Below are 25,373 nucleotides of genomic sequence, written 5' to 3'. Positions count from 1 at the left end.
CAATCACTTGATTCACAGCCTGAAAATTGTGAGTCGAAGTGCTCTGGCAGTCATTTAAACTTTTGGCCTACTTTTTTCATGTTTTCAGCTGTGAGTGCTGGAGCAGTACAAGGAGCAGAAAATGCCAGGACCAGACTCAATCAGGTAGAAATCTTCCAGCTGCTGACCAGCTCATGCCTACATCTCAAAAAATTCTTATCAGGTAAATTAACAAAACATTAGACAGAAATCCTACCTTGTGAGGATTGTAAATATACCTAAAACTGTAATAAATCAATGGAATATTACATTCCCATATATGGTTCATAAATCAATAGTAAAATGTTAATAATGATGGAACCAGGGAGGCTTTTTAAAAAAAAAAATCACAATTTTAGACTGTTTTAAAGTTCTATATAGTTAAATTTGGTGTCCATAAGCAAAGAAGCCCACTGCCTATTTACATTTGTCAGTATGGAATCATTACTTCCATTCCTGCAGAGGTATAATTTCAGCACATTATCTACATTTAAAATGGATTCATTAGTCTCATTGCACTGGTGAAGTTTCCAATTAAAAGCAGATTACAATGGCATTTGGCTACAATGATCTAAATAACTAGATGATCATTATATCGGAAAGGGTTGTCAAGCAGTTCGCAGAGCAGACAATCCAGTTAAATCTGAATTGAATGTTTAGGCATTTTTTTTTAAACATTCTTTTGATGGACCTCAGTGTAATGGAGCGTCTGTTCCTTGGGAAGGCATTCTGCCCGTCATACTGGTAGTTTGTGTAGCACATCAGAGATTTAAACAGTTATCAGTAAACAGCTGCTGTGTTGCTCAAACGGTACACCATCCAAAATACTCTCCCACAAAAAAGATCAACTTCCTTTAATTAAAGTCCAGCGGAGGAATATTAAAAGTATGTCTAAAAATTAAATTAAAATGCAACAAATTGCGAATCGAAGTGCTCTGGCAGTCATTTAAACTTTTTGGTCTTTTTTCATGTTTTCAGCTGAGTGCTGGCTGGAGCAGACTCAATCAGGTAGAAATCTTCTGGTTGCTGACCAGCTCATGCCTACATCTCAAAATATTATCAGGTAAATTAACAAAACATCAGACAAAAATCCTACTTTGTGAGGATTGTAAATAACACACCTAAAACTGTAATCACTGAAACATTACATTCCCATAATATGCTTCATAAATCAACTGTAAAATGTTAATAATGATGGAACCAGGGAGGCTTTAAAAAAAAAATCACAATTTTAGTTTGTTTCATCATGTCAATCCCGTCAAGTCCCATGCTTATCCCTCTGCTGCTTGATTGTTTAAAGTGCTGGTGAGTAGCACTAAGAGCAGGCAATCCCACGACATTTGAATTTAATTTGCAGGCAATCTTCTTTCTTCCCTAAAGGACTGTTCCTTTTTCCCCCAGCACAACCTGATTAATACAACAGATTTGTGGGCAGCACAACCAATGGGAGGAATAGCATGTTGAATTACACTATGTGGGACTTTGGCTTTCAATACAAAAACAAGTTTGTATCAGGTCAATAGTAGTTAAAATGCTCAGAAAATTGACAATATTGTTTCTTACCAAAGGAGATGCTGTTACTGCTGTTATAGTTGTTTCTGGTTCGACACCATCAATGACTTCATCTAAAAATTGCAAAAAGGATTTCAATATATTATTTACAACATGAATTTGCACTTGTATAACGCCACATTAGAAACTAAAAGCAATCAAAATTTTGATTCCTGAAAACAGTGACTACATTCCAAAAGTACCTAATTGGTTGTAAAGTGCTTTGAGACGCCCAGTGGTCGTGAAAGGCGCTATATAAATCTAAGACTTTATTTCTTTCTAAAAATTTCAGGCTTGTATCTACCTCCTGCCACCACCCTTCCCCACCTCACCCACCAAAAAATCTGCTGCTGTTTAGTCGTCTTCTTGGCTGAGCTGCACAATAATTTCCCCTTGAGCTCCATTCTTAGCCGATTCCATGCATTTGTAAAATTGTTAAGATGCCATCTGCACAACTCCCTCTATACTACGAACAAACGAACAATGACGGATAGGTAAAGACCCTCTGGTCCATCGAGCCTGTCCCACACAATTGTTATAACACAATACAGGGTACATACTTTTCACCCCACCCAAAATTATGTGATCTCCTGGGAGAGGCAAAAAAACATTAAAAAACCCAGGTTAATTTGGCAGGAAAAAATCTGGAAAATTCCTTTCCGACTTATCTAGATGATCAAAACTCATCCAGATCACTGACCCTGAATTTCTTGCAGTACCTACCTTCTGTAAGAGGCGATCGCCAGCCCAGCCAGAAACAGGTCCAGCTCTCGCTTGAAGGAAATGTTTTCCTGCAAGTCCTTGATTATTTTCCTATGTTTTCTTGTATTCAGCCATAAGTGAAAACAAATCTAGTAGTGGCAACAATTCAATGAGTATGAACTCACAAATATACTGTGGAGAAACCACTAAATATAGATCAGAGATTAAGTTCCCCATTGTTGGAAAAATCTTGAATCAGAGCACCGAAGTCGATTAGTATCCACAGGTTGAGGTATATAAAAATGAATGGGAGCATTGATTTAAACTTTATACAAGGCCCATGAAGCCCACTGGAGGCACCCAAGCTGTCCATGAATAACCTTGGACACCCATGCTCAAAATCCTTTTTATTCATTCATGGGATGTGGGTATCATAGGCCAACATTTATTGCCCATCCTTAATTGACCTGGAGATGGTGATGGTGAGCCACCTTCATGAAACGCTGCAGTCCATGTGGTGACGGTACTCCCACAATGCTGTTGGGGAGGCAATTCCAAGATATTGACCCAGCAACAATGGAGGACCGGCAATATATTTCCAAGTCAGGATGGTGTGTGACTTGGAGAGGAACTTATAGGTGATGGTGCTCCCACACGCTTGCTGCCCCTGTCCTTCTAGGTGACAGAGGTTGCAGGTTTGGGAGGTGCTGCCGAAGAAGTCTTGGCGAGTTGCAGCAGTGCATGTTGTAGATGGTACACACTGCAGCCACAGTGTGCTGGTGATGGAGGGAGTGAATGTTTAAAGGTGATGGATGGGGTGCCATCTAAACTAAAACTAAACGCTCTTATACAGCAGCCAGCCACATGGGAGAGGGGACTTGGGGAGTATTCTTCACCAAATCTCCAGATCCTGTTCATTTCCAGCTACCTCTACCACTGCTCTTCCACCCATCTGGTATGTATTGGGATAAGGATCAAGTGAAGAAGCCTGAAGTTACATTTTTTAAATCTCTGCATACATGAACACGTAGAATAGTGTGTAGCACATTTTCTTTTTATTTACAGTTCTGATTTTTCAAAGATTGATTCCAATGGACTGGCCAAGGTAACCTGAGGGGGGGAACCCATTGAATGGAGATGACTGCTGCCCATAGAAAGAGAGAACGAACAAGCAAGTTGGCAGCCATATTTTTTTGCCCTGCAGGATTGAAAATAAACCACGTAAACCCATTGCGTGGTCAGCACACCCCTGAAGTTGAAAATTGTTTCAAGGAGTAAATCCTGAACTATTGAGGTATATCTTGATAAACTTCAAGTTCAGTTGTGTTTTAAAGGAACCCGACTCAGAAAATTAGCATGTGAAACCGACATAATTTTGAAACAGTAATTGCAACATCAATTGGTGAATAAAGTTGGTCATAGCATTAAAAGTTTTAATAGCACAAAACAGAGCCCAACTAGTATAGCTGTACAAGCCAGATCAGCAGAAGGGTTAGTTACTTCCCATGGTTTATCATGGAGGCATTTCCAAACATTGCTTAGTTTACCAGTAATTTCCATAATGGTATGTTGTTTGGTCAGTTATTTTACACTCTCTTTCTCTTTAGCGCATGTTCTCCAAGCTAAAACAGCAGAAGCAGCAGAAAAGCAATCTACTTCAAGATTTTTGACAATATCTGTTGCCAGATACTAGGAGGCATACCAGAACAGTCCAAGGTTAACTGCCTCCAATCCTGTGTCTTTATCTATGGAAAGATATCTAACCCCACTTGGCACCTCCCCGACTGCCACTGTTTTCGTGCAGATTACGAGAGACTAGAGTCTCCAATATGGCTTCCAGATTTTACACACTGTACTCAGCTTCCCTGTGCCACAAAAAAAGAAAAATCCATCTATGATTTTGCCTCAGGATAAGGAGGCGAATAGTCATGCAAACTCCAGGAGACAGCTTACGGATTCTAGTTTCAGAAAATCCAAACTAAAACAACTCCAGCATAAAGGTGTCTTAAGACTTACTGCAGAGAAGCACAAACATGAAGCTCTGTAAAACGACTCCATCATGTATTGCATCCAATTTATTTTAGTTTATACAGAATTTCAAATTAACATTAGAAATTACAGTTAAACATAGTTCAACTAATATACTTTTGTAAGCCAACTAGTGCATTCCCTGTGGCACTGCTCACTGATAGGACAAAGGCCATGCAACAGAACAGTTAAGTGGGGAATGGAGCAGAGAAATCTTGAGGGGGGCTAAGCACAGGGCTAGAAACAGAACAGCCAAGTGAGGCAAGATCTGGAGGGGTGATGTAGCACAATATGCGTGTAAGCAGAAGTGCGATGCAGACAATTTTCTGCCAGCTGGCAAACCCAGTGCTTGGGGTGGGCCAGCCTGTACTGGGTATGGAGCGTGCAGAGTACAGGTACAGGTATTCACAGACCTCATTCCCACACCTCCAAATGCTCTAAACCCACAAACAATAGAGCCATGATTCTGCTGTTGAGATAAATTAGCCGGAATAAAGTTGCTGACATCCCCAAGGCAGTGGCCAGAAAGACTCAAATTATACCAGGATTTTCTGACAACTGGTCTTACTGAATTAGGCAGGTTTACCCTGAACTTCTACATCAATCCATTTTCCCACCCTACCCTAATATCTCTTGATTCCCTTAGTGCCCAAACATCAAACTCAGTCTTGCATATGCTCAACAATTCAGTATTCACAGCCCTCTGGGGGTAGAGAATTCCAAAGATTCACAACCCTCTGAGCAAAGAAATTTCTCATCTCGGTCCTAAATGGCCAACCCCTTATCCTAAGGCTATGACACCAAGTTCTACACTCTCTAGCCAGGGGAAACAGCCTCTCAGCATCTATTCTGTCAAGTCCTCGAAGAATTTTACATGTTTCAATGAGATCACCTCTCATTCTTCTAAACTCCAGAGAGTATAGGCCCATTCTATACAATCTCTCCTTATAGGACAACCCACAACCCAGCAAACAATCCTTAAAATACCATTGCAAAATCAAAACACATGACAGCTGACTGTCAGAGCATGTTAGTATAGAGCACAGTGGGTAGCACACTCGCATGAGTCAGAAGATTGTAGGGTCAAGTGCTGAGGGAGCGCTGCACTGTCAGAGGTGCCGTCTTTCGGATAAAACCTTAAACCCAGGCTCCGTCTGCTCTCTCAAGTGGACGTAAAAGATCCCATGGCACTATTTCGAAGAAGAGCAGGGGAGTTATTCCACAGTGTCCTGGCCAATATTTAATCCTCAATCAACATAACAAAACACAGATTATCTGGTCATTATCACATTGCTCTTTGTGGGAGCTTGCTTATGCGTAAATTGGCTGCTGCATTTCCTACATTACAACCATGCCTGCACTCCAAAAGTACTTCATTGGCTGTAAAGCGCTTTGAGACGTCCGGTGGCCATGAAAGGCACTATATAAATCCAAGTTTTTCTTTCTTTTTATAATCAGAGCATGTTAGTATACTATATAGTTAGCAAGTGCAAGTAAAGATAATTCAGCACCGACTTTGTCACTGAATTCCTGGTGATATAAGGAAGATACTTGGCACATATTTTGTATCGGTCTTCACAGTAGAAGACATTAAAAACATCCCAATAGTGGATAATCAAGGGGGCATATAGGGAGGGAGGAACTTATTACAATAACCATCACTAAAGTAGTAGTACTCAGTAAAATAATGGGACTAAAGGCGGACAAGTCCCCTGGACCTGATGAATTACATCCTAGGGTCTTAAAAGAAGTGGCTGCAGAGATAGTGGATGCATTGGTTGTACTCTACCAAAATGCCCTGGATTCTGGGGCAGTCCCAGCGGATTGGAAACCCATAAATGTAATGCCCCTATTTAAAAAAGGCAGACAAAAAGCAGGAAACTATAAATCAGTTAGCCGAACATCTGTCATTGGGAAAATGCTGGAATCCATTATTAAGGAAGCAGTAGCGAGACATTTGGAAAAGCATGATTCAATCAAGCAGATTCAGCATGGTTTTATGAAAGGGAAATCATATTTAACAAATTTGCTGGAGTTCTTTGAGGATGTAACGAGCAGAGTGGATAAGAGGGAACCAGTGGATGTAGTGTATTTGGATTCCAGAGGGCATTCGATAAGGTGCCACATAAAAGGTTACTGCACAAAGATAAAAAAGTTCACGCGGTTGGGGGTACTATATTAGCATGGATGGAGGATTTGTTAACTCACAGAAAACAGAGTCAGGATAAATGAGTAACTTTCCGGTTGGCAAATAGTAACTAGTGGGGGTGTCGCAGGGATCGGTACTGGGGCCTCAACTATTTACAATCTATATTAATGACTTGGATGAAGAGACAGAGTGTAATGTAGCCAAGTTTGTTGATGATACAAAGATGGGTGGGAAAGCAAATTGTGAAGAAGACACAAAAAATCTGCAAAGGATATAGACAGGCTAAGTGAATGGGCAAAAATTTGGCAGATGGAGTATAATGTGGGAAAATGTGAGGTTATTCACTTTGGCAGAAAAAATAGAAAAGCAAATTATAATTTAAATGGAGAAAAATTTCAAAGTGCTGCAGTACAGAGGGACCTGGGGGTCCTTATGCATGAAACACAAAAAGTGAATATGCAAATATAGCAAGTAATCAGGAAGGCAATTGGAGTGTTAGCCTTTATTGCAAGGGGGATAGAGTATAAAAGCAGAGAAGTCCTGCTACAACCATACAGTGTATTGGTGAGGTCACGCCTGGAGAACTGCGTACAGTTTTGGTCTCCGTATTTAAGGAAGGATATACTTGCATTGGAGGCTGTTCAGAGAAGGTTCACTAGGTTGATTCCAGAGATGAGGGGGTTGACTTATGAGAATAGGTTAGGCCTATACTCATTGGAGTTCAGAAGAACGAGAAGTGATCTTGTCGAAACATATAAGACAATGAGCAGGCTCGACAAGGTGGATGCAGAGAAGATATTTCCACTCATAGTGGAAACTAAAAGTAGGGGACATAGTCTCAGAATAAGGGGCCACCCATTTAAAACTGAGATGAGGAGGAATTTCTTCTGAGGGTTGTAAATCTATGGAATTCTTTGCCCCAGAAAGTTGTGGAGGCTGGGTTATTGAATATATTTAAGGCGGAGATAGACAGATTTTGGAGCAATAAGGGAATAAAGGGTTATGGGGAGCGGGCAGGGAGATGCCTTCGCAAAATCCTACAAATCCCCTGGGAGGACAGACACACGAACATAAGCGTCCTCGACCAGGCCAACATCCCCAGCATTGAAGCACTGACCATACTTGATCAGCTCCGCTGGGCAGGCCACATTGTCCACATGCCAGACACGAGACTCCCAAAGCAAGTGCTCTACTAGGAACTCCTTCATGGCAAACAAGCCAAAGGTGGACAGAGGAAACGTTACAAGGACACCCTCATAAAGCCTCCCTGATAAAGTGCGGTATCCCACTGACACCTGGGAGTCACTGGCCAAGGACCGCCCCAAGTGGAGGAAATGCATCTGGGAGGGCACTGAGCACCTCGAGTTTCATTGCCGAGTGCATGCAGAAAACAAGCGCAAGCAGCGGAAAGAACGCACGGCAAACCTGTCCCACCCTCGCTTACCCTCAACGACTGTCTGTCCCACCTGTGGCAGGGACTGTGGCTCTTGCATTGGACTGTTCAGCCACCTAGGGACTCATTCTAAGAGTGGAAGCAAGTCTTCCTTGATTCCAAAGGACTGCCTATGATAATGATGATGATATGATGGAGCTGAATCCATGATCAGATCAGCCATGATCTTACTGAATAGCGGAGCAGGCTCGAGGGGCCAGGTGGCCTACTCCTGCTCCTATTTCTTATGTTCTTATAAACCTGCAGACTAATCATTTTTCAAAATCCATTTCCTAATGCACCAATTATAAAAGGGCTTCAATTTCTATTTAGTACCTCACACATTCCTTTCCCTTCTTATTCACTTTACTTACGCAGTAAAGACCAGCCTCAAAGTTGATGCTTTCCATTTTGCGATTAACCACCAATTGCAGTGGGCAGTTCACTGGCAGCAACTTCCTGGTACATCCCGAGCTCACTCTTTGCTGCTGACTGAAATTACATGGCCATATAGAGTTCTGGGACAGAATTGCTCAAATAGGGACCCAAAACCTAAATACCATGCTCTCCCCTAATTATCTTACTTCCTTCTGCCACTTCAATTAGGGCTGCACATCCACAATTCTCACTGCTAAAAAGGAGAGTCTGGATCCTCCTGTTTAGTTGTAAAGGGTGGCCGACCGCAGTTGGCTGGACCCATGATAATCTGGCTGAGTCACTGTAGGTTTGGTCCTTTATATTAAAGAGTACTTTTAACTGCACTCTTTCAATGTACACAGCAATCGCACACACAGACAAAATTCTACCGTCTGATCACTGTTAAAAATTTGTTTTAGAAAAACTCAATTTCCATTAAAAAGGCCTCCTGCACAAACAATCTGGGGATGAGGGGGTTGACTTATGAGGATAGGTTGAGTAGGTTGGGCCTATACTCATTGGAGTTCAGAAGAATGAGAGGTGAACTCATTAAAACTTATAAGATAATGAGGGGCTCGACAAGGTGGATGCAGAGGGGATATTTCCGCTCATAGAGGAAACTAAAACTAGGGGACATAGTCTCAGAATAAGGTGCTGTCCATTTAAAACTGAGATGAGGAGGAATTTCTTCTCTCAGAGGGTTGTAAATCTGTGGAATTCTCTGCCGCAGAGAGCTGTGGCTGGATCATTGAATATATTTAAGGCAGTGATAGATATACTTTTGAGCGATAAGGGAATAAAGGGTTATAGGGAGCGGGCAGGGAAGTGGAGCTGAGCCCATGATCAGATCAGCCATGATCTTTATTGACTGGCGGAGCAGGCTCGAGGGGCCTAATGGCCTACTCCTGCTCCTATTTCTTATGTTCTTATCTGTAGCTTCCTATTTATTTTGCAGCAGCAGCTGGAATCTACTGGTTAATGAATTTCTACAATGAAATAAAAGCACTTGCAATTTATACAGCATCTTTCACGACCTCAGGACCGCTCAAAGTGCTTCACAGAACATGAAGTACTTCTGAAGTGTAGTCACTGTTGTAACGTAAAGAAACACAGCAGCCAATGCACACAAAGATCCCACAAACAGCAATCAGATCAATGACCAGATACTCTGTTTTAGTGATGCTGGTTGAGGGATAAATCTTGGCCAAGACACTGGAAGAATTCCCCTGATCATCTTCAAACAGTAACAGGGAATCCTTTACATCTACCTGTAGGCTTTGGCTTAACATCTAATCCAAAAGACGGCAGCTGCGACAGTGCAGCACTCGCTGTGCTAGACTGAAGAGTCAGGCGAGATTATGTGCTCAAGTTTTTGAAGTGAGGTTTGAGCCCGCAGCTTTCGGACAGGGCAAGAGTACTAAGGCTGTCACTTTGGTTCAGTGGTCACACTCTCACCTGAGTTAGAAGCAGTAAATGTATTGTAAATTAGATGTTTTCACTCTATAAGCTTACTGATACAAATTGATTATGTGCCAGAAATGAGTTATAGTATTAGAAAGTTCTGTGTTTGAGATAAAGTGCTTTTATGTTACACAATTATAAAGGCCCCCATGCTTGGGAAACGCCATTGGCAGGATAGGCGCACCAACATCAGCGTTCTCACTCTGGCCAACATCCCCAGCATCGAAGTACTGACCACGCTCGATCAGCTCCGTTGGATGGGCCACATCGTCCGCATGCCCGATACGAAACTCCCAAAACAAGTGCTCTATTCGGAGCTCCGACACGGCAAGCAAGGCCCAGGTGGGCAGAAGAAATGCTTCAAAGACACCCTCAAAGCCCCCTTGAAAAAGTGGAACATCCTCAGACACCTTGGAATCCCTGCCCCAAGACCCCGCAAAGTGGAGGAAAAGCATCCGGGAATGCGCCGAATACCTAGAGTCTCTGCATTGGGAGCAAGCTGAAGCCAAGAGTACACAGAAGAAGGAGCGCACGGCAACCCAAGTACCCTACCCACCCATCCCTCCAACCACCGTCTGTCCCATCTGTGACAAAGACTGTAGGTCCCGCAACGGACTCATCAGTTACCGGAAAACTCACTTTTAGTGTGGAAGCAAGTCATCCTCGACTCCAAGGGACTGCCCAAGAGAAGACAACAAAAATGGGCCCACAAATATAATGGCCCCGATCTTACAATGATAATGATGGTGAAGGTAGAGGGCAGCGTTTGCCCTCTTTACCCCTCAGAAACTGACCGGAGCTTCAGGATTTAGCGCATGTGCAGATAAACGCGGAAATCCTAAAGTTGCGGTCAGTCATTCGCTGCTCCGACACAGACTGCGCTGTGGAACTCCATCCCCTCTTTACCCCCTGCCGCCCCCACCCCCCACATAGTCGACAATCAGTGTAATCACTGAAATCAGTTGAACTGATGAAAACTTAAGCTTTTCCCATCTAATTACACTGTTAAACACCCCATTAAAAGTTAAGGCGGAGCCAACGGAAAGTTTAAAAGGAGCAGGACCCAGAGCCAGAGCAGAGAGTTTAAAAAGCGCGGGAGCTGGAGCCAGAGTGGAGAGCTTAAAAAGTGCCGGAGCCAGAGTGGAGGGAAATTGAAGAAAGAACATGCCGAAAGAAAAATCAAAGCGTGATGTCACAGGAGAGCAGGTAGGTGATTGACTGGCGAGTGTTACAGTTTTTATTGCTCTCTAAGTTAAGGAAGGGGTTTAAATTAAGAGCTGAGAAACTATAACTTACTAAACTAATAACTTAACAGATAGAATAATTAAATAAAACAAAAATATCGATTGAATAAAAACTTTAACTAATTAATAAATAAAACAAGGTTAGAGATGGCAGGGGAGGTGGCTTGTCGTAAATGCAGCATGTGAGAGTTGGCGGAGAGCATCGCGATCCCGAGCAACCACATCTGCAGCAAGTGCCTGCAACTCGAGGAACTTCGGCTCAGAGTTGTTGAGCTGAAGTGCGAGCTGCAGACATTGTAATGCATCAGGGAGGGGGAGAGTTACCTGGACACTTTCATCAAGGAGGCAGTCACACCCCTTAGGTTAGGTAGTGGTACAGGTCCGGTTAGTGGTCAGGAACAGATGCAGTGCTGGAGGAGCCCAGGCCTTTGTCCTTATCCAACAAGAATGAGGTTTTTGCTGCCTGCGTGGATGAGGGAAAAGCCTGCAGGATGGATGAGCAGGCTGACCATGGTACCATGGCGCAGGAGGCCATTAAGTGGGGGGAGTGAAAGGGAATATAGTTGTGGTAGTGGGCAGTATAGTCAGAGGGATAGATACAGTTCTCTGCAGCCACGACTGGCGTTCCGAAGGTTGTGTTGCCTGCCAGGTTTAAAGACATCTCACGGCTGGAGAAGAACTTGAAGTCAGAAGGGGGGGGTGGGGGGATCCAGTTGTCGTGGTCCACGTAGGAACCAACGACTTAAGTAGAACTAGAAATGAGGTTATACTAAAAGAGTTTGAGGAGTCGGGGTCCAAATTAAAAAGCAGGATCTCAAAGTTAATAATCTCTGGATTGTTACCCAAGCCATGCACTAATTAGTACAGGGATAAACAGATTAGAAAGTTAAATGCGTGGCTCAAAGAGTGGTGTGGGAGGCAGGGGTTTTGCTTAATGGGGCACTGGCACCAGTATTGGGGAACGAGGGAGCTGTTCCGTTGGGACAGGCTCCACCTGAACCTAGCTGGAACTAGTGCACTGGCAAATCGATTAACCAGGGCAGTAGACAGGGATTTAAAATAATGAAGGGGAGGTGTGAGGGTGGTGAATCTTTGGAATTCTCTACCCCAGAGGGCTGTGGAAGCTCAGTCTTTGAGTATATTCAAGACGGAGATCGATAGATTTTTCGATATTAAGGGAATCAAAGGATATGGAAATAGTGCAGGAAAGTGGAGTTGAAGTAGAAGATCAGCCATGATCTTTGAATGGCAGAGCAGGCTCGAGGGATCGAATGGCCTACTCCTGCTCCTAATTTTTCTGTTATGTTAAGCCTTGTTGGAATATGTGCACCTGGGGTTTTAACAGCGTATTGACTGCTGAACAACCATTCTGGCCCTGAAAAACGAATTTTATATTTGTGGAATGTCAAATTTCTCCATGATAGAAAATTACTAGATTTTTAAACAAAAAAAAGTCAATTTCTTTTTAAAGTTTATGATCGTCAGCTTCTACCTTAACCCCATGTGTATGTCACGATGTTTATTTTGCTCTCTAAAATATTTAAAAAGGGAATTGAATTAGTGCTTTTTATTTCCTGGTTTGCTGTCTATGAGAATTCTTCAATGTGATTGGCTGCTTAGACAGCTTGATGACATCACTGCTGCTCTACGCTTGAAATCTCCTTTTGACAGCACCACAATCAATTTAACATGGAGAAACCTCAAGTGTTTGCCGCCGAGATCGCAAGATTTTTGTGGGCAGCTTTCTTCGAGGTCAGCGGCAAGCGCCATCACTTCACCGTTGACTGCAGATTCCCGGCCACTGTCAGTTTAAGTAACCCAATTTTGGTGAAGTAAACATGAAGCGCCAATCCTCCACGTTTCTACTGATGAGAACAGCTGGGTCTCCATATTCCATGGTGTAACCGAACAATATTAGCACATGATATTGAAAGTAAAAGGGGAAAGTGGCTTCAGCTGGTGTTATCCCTACACAGCATTGAAGCACCAATAGAACGCCTTACAGCCTGGAGATTTCCTTCAACTTTGTACACTATTTACAACTTTTAAATTATTCTTGTTCCAATTTTCACACTACTTTTTCTGAAATTATTGGCCCTTTCAAGAATTACTGGATAATGAACAGGAGAGGAAGTATGACTAATCTTTCCTTTCCTAGAACAGGAGCAAAGGCCAATAACAGCGTTTTTCCTGGCTCAGACCAGGTGACTTAGCACAGAATAGGATGAGAGCTTGTCTGGCTTTGTACGACACATTCCTTCTTTTTGGAACTAACCTGCAGATATATCTTCGTGCTCAGTCACTTTCTGTTTCTTTTCATTTCTTCCCTTAGCCAGGACTTCAGCTCTTGGAGATTCACCTTGTCTCTCCACAGTCACTCTCGGGAGAGAATCGACCATAGTTGGCAAACCATCTTTGATTGTTAACATACTCTCTGACACAAAATCTTTCTTCTCTGGCCGTTTCACGGGAAATCCCACAGAGTCTTTTAGGGTAACTGCTTTGCGTGATAATGTGGCAGTCTTTTCCTCTTCACCTAGAGCAGGCTTACCCCCAGCTCTCTCAATATCATCTCCATTTTCAGCAATATTAAATAGTTCTGTTTCATGCAAGGTCGAGCTATCTTCATCTTCATTAGACAAAGTTGTTTTGTGAGCATGACGATTCTCATCTTCACAGTCAAAGCTCTTGCCACAATCATTTTTTAATAGGAAATCCTTCTCAAAGTTGTTAGCACAATCTGATTCATATTCATCTGGTTTGCTTCCAATAGACTGCTTTCGACACTTTAGCTCATCAAGCTCAGGCTTTCTCCTCTTTTCTTCAGCTTCTTTAAACATGTCCTGTTCAACTCCATTTTCTTCTTCAAAGTCATTACTAAGAGCAGTCTGGTTACTTGGAGAGTCCTGAACCTGTGGACTGTCCACTGGATCAAAATCAACTTCATTGTCATTATCTTCCCCTAAAGGTACAGCAACAAGTTCACTCGAGCTCATATAGTCATTTTCATCTTCATCCGACAGAGGATGTCCTCTGTGTAACAAAGTTTGCTCTTTATTGTTAAAAACTTCACTTTGCCTTCCAAATGAGTCTCTCTGGCCAAAGCTGCCTTCATTCACAGTTACAGACAGTTCAAGTCTTCTCTCAGCTTTAGTTCTATTTGTTGTGCTGAAGTCAAGTGCCTCGGGAGAAGATTCTCTGGATAGAACCTGTTGCCAACCACCCTCAGTATCCATCTCATCCTCACCTGAGAAAAAAGCAGAAAGACAGTTGTATTTATACATTGTTAATAAGCTCATGTAGAATGCATACTTTGCAAATATCCTTTCTTCAATACTTTATGGCATTCTGGGCCAAAGCAAAGTACACTAACTCCCAGAAGCCCTAAGCTCCACAACATGTCACACCCTCCTGGTCTCTACCTTCTGCCCCCAAGCCTGTTCGCCTGGATTATAAACACCACTCTATCTGCTCTCATTATCCTTATAAGCCCCACTCCTGGCCTGAGCTCAGGCCCTTCCACTGCACATGTTCCAGTGCTGATCACTGCTCCAGTACCATTGCCACTACCTTTAAAAAAAATTGAGACATAATTATTGCTTTACAATATATACTATTGAGGGGCATGTACTTAATTTGAAAACATGCACAGATTGAAACATACAAAGATAAGTGTATGTAAACATAATCTGAAGCAACAGAAGTAATTACAATAGATAATTACACTGACGACAAAAGTAAACTGCGGTTTGCAAGCCAATTATGAAGAGAAATTTTAAAAGCAAACTGATAGAAAGCAACCAAAGTGTGCATAATCGGGGATCGCAGATCATTTTCAATATTGTTTAATATTTTTAAATTGTTAGTAAGCAATAGATCACCTAGCAGACTAAAATTAGCATGCCAATTGTGATTTCAATCTTAATCTAATTTTGGGATTATAAACCAAAACAGCCATGCTCTCAGTTTGAGACTATTTGAACCTTTTAATTGAATTCGTACCCTGTAACCACTTCCTGCTATCGATTTTTCATGTTCAAATATTCCTCTCTTTCAACTGTTCGATATTTAATTATGCTCTGTAGAAGATGGCTTATTTGAGAAGCACTGGATTTTACATTCTGCTGCCAACACATTTATTTTTGAGCACAATTTTAACAGACAATGATAAAAAAAACTCCTCCAGATTAGCACCAATGGATTTCCCTAGAAGATGTGAATATTTTTTTTAAAGAATCAAGAGCTTCTGCAAATACCATCTGTTTCAAAGATGAAATTGCCAGAAGACAGCAAGACGTCAGCATAGATCTTCAAATTGGGCTCTCCTGATTTGCATTTATATAGCACCTTTCACGACCACCAGACATTTCCAAGCGCTTTACAGCCAATGAAGTACTTTTGGAGTGTAGTCACTGTTGTAATGTAGGAAACATGGCAGCCAATTTGGGTACAGCAACCTCCCATAAACAGCAATGTGACAATGACTAGATAATCTGTTTTTATTATGTTGATTGAGGGATAAATATTGGCCAGGGCACCGTGGAAAACTCCCCTGTTCTTCTTCAAAATAATGCCATGGGATCTTTTACATCCACCCAAGAGAGCAGATGGGGCTCCGGTTGAACGTCTCGTCCGAAGGACGGCACCTCCGACAGTGCAGCACTCCCTCAGTACTGCAATGGAGTGCCAGCCTAGATCCATGTGCTCAAGTTTGTGGAGTAGGACTTGAACCCACAACCTTCTGACTCAGAGGCAAGTGTTCTATCCACTGAGCCACAGCTGGCATGGCTGACACCCAGAGGGAAGTTCACATTCTCGGAGGCATATGGAGTTAGATGGTGCCACATTTGAGTTAACTGGTAACAGCCAGTGCAGCAGCAGAGGTGCTCCAATTAGCTGAAGCACCTTGGGTTAGCGAAGGCAAAAGTATCAGCCACAGTTCCTGCTTCTCTGCTATATGAAGATTGGCTAGAAGTGTATGCATGTGATCACCCAGTGAGGACAAAATAAAGCTGAGCCAGAGATGTCCTCTAGTGAGAGATAGCCTGTTGATGCTTACTATTGCACACGAGTAATAGTTACTTGGGTGTAGTACCAGAGGGTGACCACCAGCAGTAGAATCATATTCTAGCAAAGGGAGTCAATCCTTCAGATGAGGACAGAAAAATAAAAGACTTCCGACCTAAGATTTTTTCTCCATCACCAACTACAAAATGTATAAGGGATTTTGTTTATAAGGCTTTTTTTTTAAAACTAGTGTTCCGTTAGCCTACATATTAATTTTCAGAAGCTTAAAGTGTGCTACAAGGACGATACAAAACAGCTCTGTTCCTACTCATGCTCAATTGGCATTATGCTAATAAAAATGTTTTTTTTTTTAAAAGTAGTTCATCAACTGCTTCTGCATTATATTGTACAATTATCTGCAGACCCTTCACATGAACTTTGGCTGCTGTGACATTGGAAGCTCTGTGGTTAACAAGGTTCAAAGTATTGTGCAAGAATGATCTGAAAACACTTACTTCAAAAGTAGAAAAAGTTCCCGCCTTGCATTATTTTTTTTCAATAGATTGCCAAATACATGAGCCTGCCTACTCCATTTGTGCAGAATCAGCACATTCTTACCATTATTTTATATACATCTGCAAAATTCTCAAATTGGCTTTTTACAAAGCATTTCTATTGAACTCCACGCCAGAATCAAACTTAATATGGTTTAATCCCAAATATTTGTCCATAATTCAGAGAATATGGTTTAATTTAAAAACATATCCGCACAAACGTGAGTCGGGTACTGAAAGGGCTAATGATAAATGCCATTTTGTCACTGTGGGAAATGGGGCTCAATTTATACATGCATCCAAAGTAACTTGCATTGATTACATTAAAATCATTGACACTTCAGTATGGAAGTCATCGTGCATCATTGACATGGAGAGCACAGGCAGTTAGGACCAATCATGAAAGCCAATGTCAGCAAAAAAAACAGAATAAAAACCACATTGTGAGCTTCACGTTATAGGAGGATATTACTGGAGTTATTTCAAGATTGTAGTCTCATTGCATAGTTTATGACATCACCTCAGCCGCTCAATGAGATTACTGCCTTGTAATCATTCCCATATATCCAATATGTATCAATTACAAGCACTTTAGAAATGTAGTTTTTCTCTTAAACTCATTAAAAAAGACAATTATGATTGACCTTTAATAGTTTAAGTAGTCTGTTCCAAGTACACAGCTCTACATTGGCTGGTATTAAGTTGAAGACTGGATTTATTTATTTATGGAATTATGGAAGAGCAATGAAACATTTATTTGGAAACAATTTTCACCCAAGGATCTAGAATGCCTAAACAGTATTTATGGAACTAATCCTGCAACTTAATTTGAGTGGCGCTACAGTGTGACAAGACTTGGCACCAACGTTCCCGTTAAGCTGCGCGGCCACATAGCAATTGAAAAGTCCCGCACAGCCGGCTCACCGGCTTTTAAATGGAAAAACCATGCACATGCGGAAATTGAAATGGGGTGCCCAACCCATTAAAGGGGTCGTGTACCCAAAATAAAATTAGAGGGAACATTGGCACCCATTTTAAAAAATGTAAGTACTTTTAGAGCACATTGTTAAAGTAAATACATAACAATTCTATTCAATATGACCATCTACGCAACATATGATTATGCAAAATAATGCATGGGTCAGATTTTGTTTAGCTTTTAGCAAGAAAAAAAGTACAGAGTTTATTTTTATCAAGCATCATAATTTTGCCTTCTATATTTGTACAAATATTCAAAAAATTGAACTGTACTGAATGATTCAGAACTACTACACTTAGCTCAAGATTGAGTTTGGAAAGATCAGTATAAATAAAACATTAAACTGCATGTTTTAAAAAGGTTTCTTGCAGCAAAAAAATGGAATACCAACTAGTACCTTCTTGGGAAATGCACATTAAAAAATACAAAACTGTTTCTCGAATTTACAACAACTTGCATTTATATAGCGCCTTTAGCACAAGAAAAAATATCCCATAGCACTTCACAGAAGTGTAATCAGACAACAAACTGACACTGAGTCTTAAAAGGAGATATTAAGGGCCCAAATTTCCCCAGCCGCTTAGAGCGGCGTAGTTAGACGTGGTGCGCCGACTTCGTGGTGGAGAAAACGCGCCAAAAAACTTACCGGGATAATTTGGCTGCTTCTGGATCCCTGTGGTCCCCTGGTGTGGCGCTGAGAAACCTGCGGGGGGCGGAGCTTGGGTCGCGCTTGCTCAGCGCAGTCAGTAGGGGTCAGGGCTTGGGCCCAGCGTGTCTTCGAGTGCCGGCAGGGGGACGCATGTCCGTTTTTGCCAATGCACGTTGAAGCGTACGCGCATGCACAATGGGCCAGGAACCTTGGTAATCGGCCATTTAAAGGGAGAGCGTCCTCAGTGCATCAGCAGCATTGGCAGTGGGCCATATTGGAAGGTAAGGTGTTAAAATTGAATTTTTTGGTGGCTGAGGGAGTGGAAAGGAATGCTGCATAGGTGCATGCAAGGTGAAAACACAATGTTCTTTCAACATTACCGGAGTGTGAATCCGACACACCAATGACGCAAGAGCATGCAACAAGAACAAAGAACTTCTTGCATGAGGAAGTGGAGAAACTAGTCACTGTCATTGAGGGCAGATGGCAGGAGCTGGATATCAGTAAGAGTGGTCCCACAAAAGTTCCACCCAAAGAAATGAGGAGACGCTGGAACCTAGTCACAGGGGTGAATACCGCAAGAACTGGAAGCCAGTGTAAAAAGAAATGGCAGGATCTTTGTCAAGTAGTGAGTCTAAGTATTATCTTGAGTTTTAAATGGAATTGCAATTGTTACTGTGATCATCTGTCTATGTCCCATCCATCAGAAGCTCACCATGTGGCAAAAATTATATTTTCATCTTTGCAGAAGAAATTGGTCAATAACAAAAGGGAGAGAACAGAAGGAGGGCCGCAAATCTGCACCAACTATCACCACTGGAACACAGAGGGTCACTGCCTTGCTGAGTCGCACCCGCAGAAAATGAATCAGCTCTGCACAAGCTGGGCCCACACGCGAGGGTGAGGGTCGATCATGAAAATGCATCGTCGCCCTTCAAATCAACCTGCTGACTGGCCTGCTACGTGTGAGACTACTCTCATTCCACCCATCCTGCCCCCTCCTTTCCTGCTAACCATTTGACTGATCTGTTGTATTTTTCAGAAGAAGATAATCCTTAACATCCTGAAGATCAACAAGATGATCCAGATGCGTCCGTTCCAGACCAAGGTGGGGGGAGGAGGGGTCCATGGATCTGTGTTCATGGGAGAATGCTGATCGTGATATGGATCAGTCCATGGTACAGGGCATCACTTTGCCAGACACCTCCTGAGCTCTGCCACGACAATCCTTGGTTTCACATCTTCCAAGGTTGCGGGTCCCAGTGGCGGTGGTGGAATGCAGGTTGGAACACCCAGGGTTCCACCATCCCAGCCTGCGCCTCGCACTGGAGGGGTGCCGCTAGACAGATCCACGGCAAGGGGAAGGAGAAGCCGACCAGTCTCTCCTGAGATGCAGCCTTCATCAGATGTACATCAGGTTATGTCATTGGGTGAGGAGACCAATGCCCTTATCCGATCACTTGTGGCCACCGTCAGTGCGGTGCGTGATGAGGTTGCGACACTGTCAGGAGAAATATCAGCACTGAGACGGGAACTGAGGGCGGGCATGTCAGAGGGAGTGCAAACGATGGCAGAGGCCATGAGGGAGCTAGCTGCTGCAATAAGGGCACACAGGCCTGACAATCAAATGTCACTCCCACTGCAATCCCTATACCAGCTTCTCGAGACCCAAGCTGCGCCCCCAGATGCCCCTCCCTACCACCATCACCTCCCCTATGAGGAAGTGCACATTCCCAGAAATGTGGGTGAGAGATGGGTGCAGCTTTTCTTTGCTGTTGTGGAAGTGCATTGTAAACTTTCCAATAAAAGATTTTTTTGTATTAAAACTGAATCATGTTCTATTATCACCACACACCATTTAGGAACTGTAAAATACATCCCTCGCCCCTACAGTCATGCGTGCCTGCCGCCCCTAGCCCTGGCCGAAGGGCTAGCCGGTGTGTTCTGCAGTCAGCAAGGCAGGACTGCTCTATTTTCAGTAGCTGATTTATCTTTCATTTATTTTTGATGATGTCGTGAAGATGTTGTGCTGAAGTTGTTTTGATGTTGTGCTGATGCTGTGAAGGTGTTTCGTGCTTTAGAATCCTCTAACTCACCTTCCCACCCCCCTATCCCTGGCTACCTACACTGATTTCTTAAATGTAGGTAAGGTTTTTCTGTGCCTACAAAAGTGACCACACACACTGGCCTAAGTTAGTTTGGAGTAACTTTTAGCTGGCCAAATTTTCTTCTATGGCCAAAACAGTCGTAAGTGGCTGGTCACACCCCCTTTTGGATTTCTAAGATTGTCCGTTCTCCACCAGTTGCTCCTAAAAATCAGGCGCAAATCATGTGGAAACATGGGCCCTATAATCTGGCATAGGAGCAACAGCCCTAGTGACGGCAGACAACAATATGGAGGCAGCTAACCTTAACATATAGCACACATCTATTACACTCTCAAACCCTCTCCAATTCAGGAGACAAAAAATAAATGTTGTCTCTGAAATACCAGTTTACAATATAAATTTTGTTTTAAAAAATAACAAACTACTGGCAGCCACACAGACACAACAGTTTGAATTAAATTCCAAGCAGTGCTAACAAATACCTTCAGAAGTCCACTAAATCCTTCAGCACTGTTGGCAAAACTTTATGTAGACTTTTCAGAAAGAAATCTTACCAGTTCTTCATAAACGTTGCAAATTTTTGATGGTTCTCCAACTCCTTCCTCCCCTTCTCATGTTTTTTTCTTCAGAAAAGCAAATCAAGCTCCATCATCAGTGATGTTGCAGTTTCAACTTTAAATTGCTGCGAAGTACAAACTGTAATGGGACTGTTTCTTCTCAGCAAGTATCTGAGCTATGCAGACCAGGAGGTCCAGCTTCACTTCCCAATCTGTGTTTAGTTATCTGATTTCAGCCAGTAATACAGTAGGGCAGTACGATTGGTCTCAGTGTCCATCACACAAAATGTCCCAACCGGCTCAAATTTTCCAGACACCAATCAATAAACATCTGCCTCACAGAGTAGAATTCTTACAAACTTTCCAAAATCCCTTCAGCAGCCACATGCCTCCCACCCCTACCCTCTTGAACCAACTCAGCATAAGCAACGCCATAGGAGATTCATTAGTGTTCAATAAAATTTTACATTTGGGATCGATTTCCAACAAACATTTTTTTCCTTACTCGATGCCCAATCATACATCCCACCAAGAGTATATCTGATATGCTTATTTCCAATTAACTTATGGTTTTCCTATGTTTCGTATGGTAAAATGGTGATTAGTTTTGTAGTGACCTGTTGACTCTCCAATCTTATTGTACAATCTCAACAGATGGAGAATTAACCTGTCATAGGATCAATGGAATGTTTTTGTTAAGAAACATTTTCTGAATTCTTCAACATTCAAAAATAAGGCACTTACTAGCATCGCCATCTTCCTCCCACGTTCCAGGAGACTGACAAGCAGCATTGCTGAGAAATTCGTCATCATCCTGTAAGCAGAAAGGTCGCAAAAATGTTGGAGTGAAACAACTGACAAGTAATCATTGAGTACAACTGCACTCTGTTCCACTTCTCACCAGGAGAAATGATCCTCCTGAACGTTATTCAGCTCAAAAATCATTAATTTATTTCAGTAAGTTATATATATGATACTCCAGTGTATTAAATATTTATGTAATAGTCCTGCACATTATGTACACTTCCTCCAAGTGTCACTCTTACTTGTTGTAACACATTGCGATCACACCTTCAATCACCCCTCTCTCTTAATCGTAGTCATATTTATTATAATCAGTCCAAGTTTATTCCAACCTCGATAGAATTGCTAAGCAAATGTAACCATTCTGCAATATCATATAAAAAGGCATTTAACAGAAGCACTTCTGAACCCACAGAAATGCAATTATTAATGGTGCACAATTGTCAGAACTTTTAGAAGACAGAACAGAATTCTGTTCTAAAATAAAACACAAATGAACATCCAGTGTAGCATTAAGACACAGAGGCCATGGGTCAAATGTTTGATTCTCAGTATATTCTGTTAGCTCATCTCTATCAGGACAGCCACTGGTTGCTAAAATAGATCATTATTGTAGAGAGTACAACAGACCTATATATTTCCATATGGTGACAGATCTCTGGGTTGTGTGAAGATTAGGTTAAAATACTAGTAGTAAAAAGAACATATACTACAGACAAATTAAAAGCAAATTATTAAGTTATGCATTGAAATTTGAGTAAAAATAAAGCATCTGCTGCAATATACTGAGAATGTCAGAATGAACAGGTTGATCAATTCTCCTATGTAATACAGTACAAGTGATTGTCCATTCATACTTTCCTTCACAACTTCCAGTAAGTGTTTTCTAATGTTCTGACATCTGGAAAAATTGAAAACTAAGCAAGCTCCGACTGAGGAAGTTGGATTGGCGATTGCTGCTGAAATCGAGTGATGAAGTGGCCAATTGGCTGACACTGTCATGTTGCTGTGTTTATCAAGGTGAGGGATGAGTGCTCAATGACAGCATCGCACACCAACAGCTTCAGTGTAAAGCTCGCAATATTCGACCCAAATGCTTACTTTAACGCCCCTCACACAAGTCAGCATGAGTATTTAGTTACTCTACCAGTTATTATGGCCTCGGTAAAAATCTAGTCAGTTTAATGATGTGAACCTACAAACATTACGAACTGTTTGGAAATCGTCCATAATTATTTTATGCACCTTCTTTGGAGTCATCAGTCTAAACTAAATCTGAATACACACTGCACAGATCAGTTGCTAGTGCATTAATTCATAATGCTGCCCAATTTTTTGCCCCACCAAATAAGTCATAAAGCATATATATCATGGGATTATTCCAAATTATATTTGAATGTATAGTATTCTCTTAAATAGAATACACTTTTAAATATTGAGCATACAATTGAACAATCTGCATTTTTGAACCAAATAAAGGGATCTCGTTTTTTGACTTTTACATGAACAATTAAATTACAAAACTGAAGACGCCACATGGAGAAAATTTCAGTGCCACTATTTGAAGATAGGCACCCCATCCCCAAATCAGTAAGTCTATAAAGATCGATGGACCAATGGAGAGTAAATCAACTCTATTGTTGCAGTGTTTAAATTCTGCCACAATATTAGTAGCATTCAAAAGACGAATGTTGGAACACTGAAGGACAATTATATTTTGGATCAGCATCAGTACCATAGGCTGTCAGGGTCAAATGTTTCCAAGAGATGTGAGCACCTGTCTCCTACCTTAAAGAAAAAACAGTGATAGGGCTTTTGTTTTGTGCCAATTCATTAAGTATTTAATATCATAACTTTGCATCAGGAAATGCACTCATCCCATTAGGATACTTACTCTTATATAAATGTTTGCAAGATATCCCAATGGTTCAAAAGTAAAACCTCCACAAAGACCAAGAGGTTCACAGTTGATCCCCAAGTTGCACTAAATAAGCTGATAAGAAACCATCATGCTGACACAGTGCACTGCTGTGATCGGGCTCCACCTTGAATACTATCTCTGCTAACTGGTCAAGAGAAGCACCCAAGCCCTGGAAGTTATCCAGGCCAATCCTTCGTGTCAGAATACTGAGTTATGAGGAAAGAGTACAACCTTGGTTAAATCAACCTTGAAAAAAGGTGATTTGAGAAGAGACCTTACAGTGGTATATGATAATTAACCCCGAGTGCTATTTTATACTGCGGGACAAGGCTACATAGCTAACTGGTAATATCAAGTCAGGACTGATGTCAAGAAATGCTTCTTCACACAAACACTGACCAAATCTGGGAAGTAGGGTAATAGAGGAAAAACCTCTGGAGTTATTCAACAGGCAGTTAGATGCCAAGATATAGGTGGGGTGAGGGATCATGTAAAATTGTCATCTTTGTTTACAAATCCCTCCATGACTTTGCACCTCCCTAGCTCTGAAATCACCTTCAGCCTCAACACTCTTCCCCACCCCCCCCCCCCCCCCACCCCCCACCCCCAGCCACCACCACCCCGAGATATCTGCGCTCCTCAAATTCTGCCCTCTTGAGCATCCCTGATTATAATCACTCAACCATTGGTGGCCGTGCCTTCAGCTACCTAGGCCCCAAGCTCTGGAACTCCCTGCCAAAACCTCTCCATCTCTCTTTCCTCCTTTAAGATGCTCCTTAAAACCTACCTCTTTGACCAAGCTTTTGATCATCTGCCATAATTTCTTCTTGTGGCTCGGTGTCAAAAGTATTTGTTTTGTCTTAGAACACTCCTGTGAAGCACCTTGGGGCATTTTACTACGTTAAAGATGCTATATAAATACAAGTTGTTGTTTCTATAGAAGAATGTACTAGATAGGCCAAACGGCCTCCTCACCTGTAATTTTATTTGGGATCATAGGGGGACTGGAATAAGGATGTTACAATAGCCCACAGCATCCTTGGGTTCGGGAAGGGGAAACTTGTCAAGATTCTCACTCCTAATCACTATACAACAGATAGAGTCAGTTGTGATTATTTCCACAGTTTTATAGCCTGTCAGTATTCAGCTTCAAAACTCACATGAATAACTGTTTCTGATTTCCTCTCCCATCCCACGATTTACACAACTTTGGCACAGTTATATTCGAGCACTAAAATATTATTTTGAAAGTTATTAACTGGTTATTTTGTTTTAATTTCCCAAAGTATTAAACTTGCCACAAATAAACTTGAACTTTAACCAGTTCATTTTAATTCAAATAAAGGAACAAAATACATCACATTTAGATAGTTCCCCAATGCACCACGTGACTTGGGACCAGAGCGACTAGACAGTTCAATCCCAGATCTGCATCGACTTAGCCAACCTCAGCATTACAGCTGTTAAAGTTGGCCTCAACATCAAGTAAAAGAAAGTACAAAACAAAAATTAGCAAGTTTTCACTTTTGATCATTACACTGAACAAAGAGCAGAACTGTGCTTGGCCATGATGTCCTCGTGCATGAGCAGCACACTCTATCCATGCTCACAGAGCAATGACTCCTCAGATGAATGCCACTGCCCTTCAAATCATACTCTGGTGCATGGCACACCCTTCAGTAGTGAAGGAAAGTAAAAGCTAGAGGAGGAAAAACCCGTATCTCTAGTTTTAGAAGAGAAAAATCAGTGCTATGGGATAAAAGCTGCAATATATTGAATCAAATCCTCAGGA

At 41.9% G+C, this 25,373-nt stretch overlaps 1 protein-coding gene across 4 annotated transcripts in view; it reads right to left on the bottom strand.

The window, feature by feature from the left end:
* The window catches only part of zmym4.1 (zinc finger MYM-type containing 4, tandem duplicate 1), a 91,052-nt gene that overhangs the window by 63,154 nt on the left and 2,525 nt on the right, over nucleotides 1–25,373 (bottom strand). For all 4 annotated transcript variants that reach the window (XM_070899193.1, XM_070899196.1, XM_070899195.1 and 1 more), the window contains exons 2-4: nucleotides 21,601–21,670; nucleotides 13,278–14,249; nucleotides 1,582–1,643 (exon numbers count right to left, since the gene is read on the bottom strand). In XM_070899193.1, coding sequence (XP_070755294.1) covers nucleotides 1,582–1,643; nucleotides 13,278–14,249; nucleotides 21,601–21,670 — 1,104 coding nt within the window. The remainder of the gene's footprint in view (nucleotides 1–1,581; nucleotides 1,644–13,277; nucleotides 14,250–21,600; nucleotides 21,671–25,373) is intronic.

This window comes from Pristiophorus japonicus, chromosome 14 (assembly GCF_044704955.1).
Source record: "Pristiophorus japonicus isolate sPriJap1 chromosome 14, sPriJap1.hap1, whole genome shotgun sequence".
NCBI classification, from domain to species: domain Eukaryota; kingdom Metazoa; phylum Chordata; class Chondrichthyes; family Pristiophoridae; genus Pristiophorus; species Pristiophorus japonicus.
Note: the sequence above shows the minus strand (reverse complement) of the source record. Positions and strands in the feature narration are given on the sequence as shown.